The sequence below is a fragment of the Seriola dumerili genome, unplaced genomic scaffold (genome assembly GCF_002260705.1).
Source record: "Seriola dumerili isolate Sdu_G_001 unplaced genomic scaffold, Sdu_1.0 BDQW01000383.1, whole genome shotgun sequence".
Classification (NCBI taxonomy): domain Eukaryota; kingdom Metazoa; phylum Chordata; class Actinopteri; order Carangiformes; family Carangidae; genus Seriola; species Seriola dumerili.
The window spans coordinates 723,513-731,829 of NW_019174638.1; the positions used below are offsets into that span (position 1 = coordinate 723,513).

The following is an 8,317-nucleotide window of genomic DNA, read 5'->3' on the forward strand; positions in this document are numbered from 1 at the left end:
AGTTACTCTTTTTTTATCCTGATATTGTTTTTGCTGTAATGTATTTTTGAAGTGTTTGAACTGTTAAGCGCATATTGTAAAATCTGAAAATAAAGTTCCTTTCTCTTGCTCTGATTAGTTACAGCAGCCATTCAATTATTTTTTATGACTGTTTTTTAAGTCTGTTTTTGTTTTTGTTCAGTAATTGTTTTAGCAGTGGTGGAAGGTAATTAAGTACATTTACACTAAGTACTGAATTTTGAGGTACTTGTACTTTTCTTAAGTACTTCCTTTTCATGCTACTTTATATTTCCACTCCACTTCATTTCAGAGGGAAATATTGTACTTTCTTCTTCACTACATTCATTTGACAGTTTTAGTTAAACAAGCGAGACTTTAACACTTCAGTTCAGTGAAGCACGCTCCTGTTCTGTTTTGACCCCCCTCCCCCCCCCCCCCCCCCCCTTGTCACTGTATAATTCACACTCTGTAACAACACTGAGGTTTAGAGTTTAGTTTAGTTTCAGTCTAGTTTCCTTTACACCTTGTTTGTAAGCTTGACTTCTCTGTTTGTTGAACTGTAACAAACAGGGCAAAAGTAATGAGGACGTCGTCAATATGCATTAGTTATAATTAACTGAACATCATTAACAAAGCAGCTGCTTTAATTCTTAATTCTTCACATGGTGTGAAATGCAAACAGGGACACACTAAAGCTCTTGTCAATGATTCCTTTTCGTGTTGAGCCTTGACAATATTATATTTATAAGAATACCGTTTACTAACAAGCTCATAAACAGATGTTAATGTGGTGTCTATTCTAGACCACACGAAGTTAAACCATTTTTGGACCAGGTTATCAGCTGGTCACCAAAGGTTAGAGATCAGGCTCGAACACGAATGACTTAACCGTTTTACTCTGCACAACCATTAGGTTTCATAAGCTCTGGAAATGTTTCTTTGTTCAAATACTCATCAATGTTCTGGTTGTTTGCAGATTTATATTGAGAAAATGTACTAAAAGTTTTTGAATGATTAGACATTACCAACAGGCGTCAGACCATACAACATTTAAAGGTATGGTGCTTCAGGTATGCTGACTTGTTTGTGGGTCTCTGGGTTCAGTTGAACTTTGTGTGGGTGGAGGGCTGAGTGGAACAAAGTGACACCAACAGACAAACTACAGAGGGGGGCTCATGAGTGTGTACAGCAGCAGATATCAATCTGCTCTCAGTGGTTATTACGTCTCATAAAAAACTGTTGACAGTGAATCAACACTTCCTGCAGCAGATGTCTGCTCTGCAGCCTCCACACCGTTAGCTGTGGCTTTTCACTAACCTAACCCTTGTAAATAATGTCTCATATTTTATCTAGTATAAATTTGAAATGGCTCGTAAATAAAATAAATGTAAACAACAGTGTCATCAGCGTAGAGTTTTACATCCACACTGACACTAAAGTAGTAGATGGCTAATTTTCAAGCTAAATGTTAGATGTTAAAACTCCTTCAATCTATCAAGGTCCCATTTTATTAGCTTCTAACAGTGTTTTCAGTCTTTAGAGCGTTCACATGAGACACATTACAAACTGAAATCTGAACGTGAGAATCAAGAAAATAAAACTGGGATTTTTGACCGAGGTGTTGGTGGACATCATTATTATAATGATAAATAAAGAAAGGGTCCAACACAGACAAATAAAAATGCAAAAAAGTAGAAATATATTTAAAAAAAGGATTTTAATAATAAGAGCCAAAATTTTTTATCTTATATTAAACACAAACATGTAAATGTTATACATACAAATCAACATAAATATCAGATATATTAAGATATTTTCCTGCATATTTTTAGGTATCAATAGGTATTTTGTTTTTGTAAGTGAGTTTATTTTCTATATATTATGTTTTAATAATTTAACCAATTAATTTTCGACTACTAAAACCAAAGGTTTTTCATTTATTCTTTTGGTTTTAATACTGCATTTTATAATTTATATTTTCATTAATTTGTTGTCAATGTTTTAATATTAAATTATCAATTATTTATCATATGAAGCGAGTTTTGCTAATAAATCAAAATAATTCTTAATTCAATTAAAATTACAATTCACACATTAAAACCAAATTAAAACCATGAGAGAGTTTTTAACACTGAGTCACTGACTTCAAATTTGACAATAAAGTCAATTTGTTGTGATTAATCTGAACAACTATCCACAAACCGCAGAGACAAACACATGATGTTGTTGTTGCGTCCATGTTGGTTCACCTCAGCTCTCTTTATTTCAGTAGGTTACAGTTGATCAAAAACAAGCTGTTGTCAGAGAAGTATGTGCATCGCAATCAGGCCAGATGTTAACGAGTTCACCTCATGAATCCACTGACCTCTAAGTTTATTTGTATTATTAAAGGATAAAGCTGTCAGGCCGAGACTCAAAGCAGGACTCAGATGCAGAGAATTTGAATAACAAAAAGGCTTTTATTGAATTCACCGGAGACCTCAGACAGAGTGACAAACAAATGGCTATAAAAAACTAGACACTAAACTCTGAATCCTGAGAAACAAAAACACTCCAGGAGGAGGAAAAAACTCTAATCAAAAGAAACAAATCGATAAACACAAAACGCTCCGAATGGAGGAAAAACCGAAGGACTATGAATCTAATCTATGGAAAGAATTAACAAACAAAAAATCACTCTTAAAGAGGAAAAACAAAGGGCTATGAACTTTACCTATGGAAAAATTTACAAACAAAAAATCACTCTTCTCGAGGTACAAACGGCTTACTTTGGCGACTACTATGGCTGTGGACATGGACAAAGGCTCGGGTGCAGGACAAGGACGATGACACTCTGGCACAAGACAAGGGGAACACAGACTATTTAAACACATGGAGGGAAATAGTTGAACAGGTGGAAACACTTAGGGCAATCAGACTGACACACATGAGGAAGGGCAAGTGACCTGAAACGAGAGGAGAATTACTTTTCAAAATAAAACAGGAAATGACAGGACAAAACAAACCCAAGACAAGACAACCTCACCACGGTGTGACAAAAGCTGGAAGATTAAACTTGTATTTGGGTCACCAAACAATTTAACCTTCAGCTCAAAATGTTGAAACTGCTGTTTGATCATTTTTTTAATAACTGTAGTTTCACAGCAGCTCAATCTGCTGATTGTTGATGTGTGTAAAAGACAGTGTCATCAGCAAAGAGTTTTACATTCACACTGAGACAATTATTGAAGATTATTGAAAAAATACAACACACATTAAAATATCTACCAAACAGCAAATGATTCAGCTGAATTTATTATAATTACACAAGTAACTCTTAAGAGTAGAAATAAAATACAGCATAAAAATACACATTACTAAAAAAATTAGATTTAATAAGTGAAAATATGTGTATATATGTTTTTGTATTTTAAAGCAGACCGTATATAACCTGTGAATAAAAAGATACATTTGACTTAAATTTAAAACAGGGATGAAAGAGATAAATGAGATGAAGTGATGAGATTTGATGGAGAGAAAAGACGAGCAGAAAACAGTCAGTCAGCACGTCTGCAGTTGGTGGACGGTCCCTTGTTTGTGAGGATCATCAGCAGAGAGAGTCCACAGCAGTACACCAGACTCTTCACTATCAGCACTGTGTAGAGCAGACAGAGCAGCTTCACCCTGCACTGAGGCGGGAGAGGATCCAGGGGAACCGCTGCAACTGAAAAGGATGGAAAAAGAAATCAGTCAGTGCTCTGCTGCTCTGCTCTTTGACAGCGTCTCCACATGAAGCTGAATCACTGCTCAACAGTCAGCGAGCCTTCATCACCTTCTTCTGCCAAGTGTTTCTGACAATTCAAATCACTCCAGGATCAAATGGAAAGTCCAACATATAAATAAATATAATATAAATTGAAGTTTGAACTCATTTTCTTTTTGCAGCCACTTGGGGGCAGAAGAACTCCTCAACAAGCTAAATAAACTCATCTCTGACCTTTGACCTCACACAGAGGCATTAGATTGTTTCTTAATATAGAAATATGAATGAGTGGAGCTTTAAGATACAGTCCCTGAAGCTGCTGTAGCTCCCTCAGAGCCCCACATTTAGTACAGAGCCCCAGCAGGTGTGATTAGTCAGAGTGGTGCAGCTCTGTGACGGGGGTTTGTTGTGCTGTTGGACACTCTAACAGAATCAGGGAGTGTATGTTGAAATCCTTCAGTGATGAGCAGAAAGAGAACAGACTGATATGCAGCCCTAACTGCAGCAGAACATTGGAGCTGTCCATGCAGAGAGGCAGCAGGTGATCTTACAGTCATCTTGCTGCAGAGCTGCCAGGTCTGCTGGCTCTCTCTCTGGAGGACAGGGGGCTGCTGGAGCTGGAACCTCTGAAACAGAAAAGGAGTCAAATGTTTGGAGTTGCAGTGAGAAATGTCAGTGCTCTGCTGCTCTGCTCTTTGACAGCGTCTCCACATGAAGCTGAATCACGGCTCAACAGTCAGCGAGCCTTCATCACCTTGTTGTGTCTGGGCCTCCACTGTGCCGCCCTCGTGCTTGACATAGCAGCTGTATTTATACGTGCTGTTCTCTGGCTGGTGGATCAGCAAGATGGCGGCGGTGCGTCCCGGCTCTGTGAGCACCAGCTGCTCTCCATCATCACGGGTCAGCTCCTCCAGAGAACCATCCTCCTTCTGTCTCTTCCAGGAGAACTGGACCAGAGGAGGAGACATGGCTGAGGCCAGACACAGCAGGGAGCTCTTCCCCTCCAGGTGGGCTCTGGATGCTGCTGGGTACACGCTCACCACGGGCTTCACTACCGGCTCATCTGAAGTTTGACAGCAGCAACAAGCAGCACAGACACATTCACACAGTCAACAGCAGCTTCCAGCACTGCACTGCATTCAGTCTGATCCTGGAAACTACATGGACTCTGATCACTACACTACTCATCAATACAGCACAAAGGTCTCCACATACACTGGACTCACCTTCACATAGATTTACTCTGCTGTAGATCATGCTTATATATGATGTATATCATCACAGAAAGATGGAATCACTATTTAAATTCTTTATACTCATATTTCACTTTCATAAATCATCAGCTCAGAATATGTGTCTTCATAATATTATATTAATATTAATGTATAATATATAATATAATATATATTTGTTTTATTTAACAAAAATACATATTTACTATTATCAGAAACAAAATGACAGTTATAAGATGTAAAGTTTTAACTGAATATCTAATGATATAAAATATATTATAGGATTTTATTCCTAATATAAAAACAACAACATTCACCATTATATATTTTAACAATACACAGAATGAAAAATAAAAAAGTGTGCGTGTATTTTTTATTTTCTTATACCTACAATAGTTTAAGGTATAATTTCTGTGTGTATGCACATATAAACATTTTATTCATTGATATTAAATTCTATTTTATATTAGATAAATATATCATATATTGATTATAATCTTATGAGTGAAATATTTACCCTCAGACAATTTTATATAAATGCTTCATTAAAGTAAATAAATGTTTTAGTGGAAGAAATATTTGCAGTCATTTAAATAACAGTTTATCCACCAAACTAATATAATAAAAACAATATAGACTAATTCTCTTCAATTATACTAGATATATTCACACAATCAGACACATTCACCATTATATACAGTGTGGTTCACTTCATTAGATAAACAGTTTTAACTTTATACAGATTATATTCACTGAGAATTAGTGTAATATTTACCATGGAAGTATAGATCTATATATATCATCCAGCATTATATATTATACACACAGAAAATCTATAGGTCAGTCTAGTAATTATATCTAACCGACTTATAATTATTTAACATCATTAAAGTTGTATCATTATTAAATGTAATATTTTACACAATTTATATATTTTCCCTCAACTTGTTTGTTTTCTGTTAAAATGAATATTTCACATAAAATACTTTAATCATCAGACATCAACTGAATTAATTTATTGTATTATCCACCATAAACTTTACAAATATAATTTCCCATGAAGGAAAATCAGGTTTAAAAACATGTGAGTTTGAAGAGTCAGAGTGAATGTGAAGAATCCTGCTCATCACTGAATTTCACTTTGATGAACTCAACATTTTGTAGCAAAAGTCAAGTGAGCAGGAAAATCCTCCACAATCCTTCATGTAGAAGTCAATTGATTTGAGGAGAGAAAAGAAAAGCAGTGTGATGATTGATGAAGCAGCAGCTGATGACGATCCACAATGCTCTTACAATATCAGACTTTTTGGACTCTTCAACAACTTTCTTGTCTCAAGCAGAAATAAAGAATTCCTTCTGCTGTGCAGTGAGACTGAAACATCTTTCCACTAATGTTGAACTTTTTCATTGAACAACGGCTGCATCAGGAACTTTGTACTAACTCTGAACAAACTAACATGTAAAGTGTGAAGCAGCAGAAAGTGACTTCAAACACATTTTACACTTCTTCAATAAAACAAGTGAAGGAAAAGAAATGTTTGTTCTTACCTGTTACATACAGTTTAGTTCCAGAGCCAAAGATGAGGTACCCGTATCCTCCCACAGTGAAAAAGACTGATACAAAAACCTGTCTGCTGCTGAATGTGTCAGCTGAGGTGAAGGAGTCCACATTATGAACCAGGATCATATTTCAGCTCCATCATGTGTTTCTCTAATGTTCATATCAACATGACTGTCTCTTCTTCTCTTTTCTTTGTTCTTCACACTGAAATATCTCAACAAATATTCACATTTCAATCGGTTCAGACGTTCATGTTCCCCTGAGGATCGACTGTAGGAACTTTGGTGATGCTCTGACTTTTCATCTAGCGCCATCATCAGGTCACATTTGAATCTGTCCCATGTTAGCATGCTAACATTTCCTATAACAACCAACATGATGAACTTTGTAGCTGCTGAACTTCAGCCTGTTAGCATTGTCACTGTTAGCATGTTAGCATGTAGCTGAAAGCAGCACTGTGTCTAAGCCCAGCCTCACAGAGCTGCTGCTTGGCTCTAGACTCCTGTTCATCTTTGGCTTGGAGCCTCATCACACTCGTCTTTGTACATGTCATTGCTCCAGTTTTTCTCATGTGATTTAAAGTTTCTTTGTTGTTTCGAGTTTTTCTGTTGGATCTGATTTGATTCATTGAGTTCCTTTGATAGTTTTCTCTTCATCTTGTTTCATTATTGTGCTTCTGTGTTTCTTCTTTGTCCTCACTGTGAGGAACAACAGGAAACCTGCTGAAATATCTGATCAAAATATCAATCAATATCAAAGAAAAGTCAAGAAAAAGTGTGTGAGCTGGAGGTGAAATATGTGAACCTGGGCTGTGGTTTCCTGCTCTCTTCCTGTCACAAACACTGTTTGACATCTGTTCATCTGGAGGTTTTTGTTCAGGCTGCAGGGATCATTTCTCACTGTGGGAAACTTTCCTCCAACAGGCGCAGTAGTAGGAGGCTGAATGAGAGAGTTGAACTTTCTCTATCTTCAACTCACAGCCGTTTGGTTTCTTAACAGCTGTGAAATCATCTTTCTGAGGATGATTGGAACCTGATTCAACTTCACTAGTATTCCTGTTAATAGCAAGAATCGGTGTGAATGTTTCTGTCTCCTTCTTCTGGAACCAGAGTATCCAATCATTGTCACACTGGTCAGTTCCTCCACAGCTGAACGAGACTGTTTCACCAACTCTCCTGGTCAATGATAACTGGTCCTGAATCGGCACTGCTGCCATGGCAACCAGCGCTGTAGAGACACAGACAGGTAGATGAAGGTCAGTGTGACAGTGTTTGTCACAGGTTGAGTTTGCTGGCTCCTGATTGGCTGGAAACACTCACCTGAACACAGACAGCACAGAGCAGCAGCTGGGAGGAAAAGCATTTTGTGCCGTGGTGTTTCCTCTGGTGAAGCTGGGGAGAAGTGGAGCTCTGATGCAGCTGAGGCCAAACAAGGACGAGCTGTGAGCTCAGACGAGGGTCATGTGGTTTCTGACGCCTCCTCAAACCTCCCATCAGCCCCTGCGGCCCACAGATGAGGCGGCTGCTGCTGATTGACGGCTCGGCTGAAGCTGTTGTGTGCTTTTCCTCTGAGTGGGAGCTTTTAAAGGGGAAAGAAAATGACAAACTCTGGTGAGTTTAACAGGGAAAATGATCATTTCATGGCAGCAACATTAAAGTGTAAAAAGCTTCTATGTTTCAGTGACTGGTGGAACTGAGACCTTCAGTCTCCAACATGCTGTTTGTGTTCAGTCTTCAAATGTCTGCTGTTGAAGAAGAAGATGAAGCTCACTGTCAGCCTGCA

At 37.7% G+C, this 8,317-nt stretch overlaps 1 protein-coding gene across 1 annotated transcript; it reads right to left on the minus strand.

The window, feature by feature from the left end:
• Positions 1–3,536: 3,536 nt before the first annotated feature.
• Positions 3,537–7,948, minus strand: LOC111233295 (immunoglobulin lambda-1 light chain-like). The gene is made up of 6 exons (XM_022761072.1): positions 7,855–7,948; positions 7,436–7,762; positions 6,523–6,570; positions 4,497–4,805; positions 4,294–4,368; positions 3,537–3,703 (listed from the first exon to the last, which is right to left on the minus strand). The coding sequence occupies exons 1-6, from the start codon at positions 7,895–7,897 to the stop codon at positions 3,537–3,539; spliced, it is 969 nt and encodes a 322-aa protein (XP_022616793.1). The 5' UTR covers positions 7,898–7,948.
• Positions 7,949–8,317: the final 369 nt, after the last annotated feature.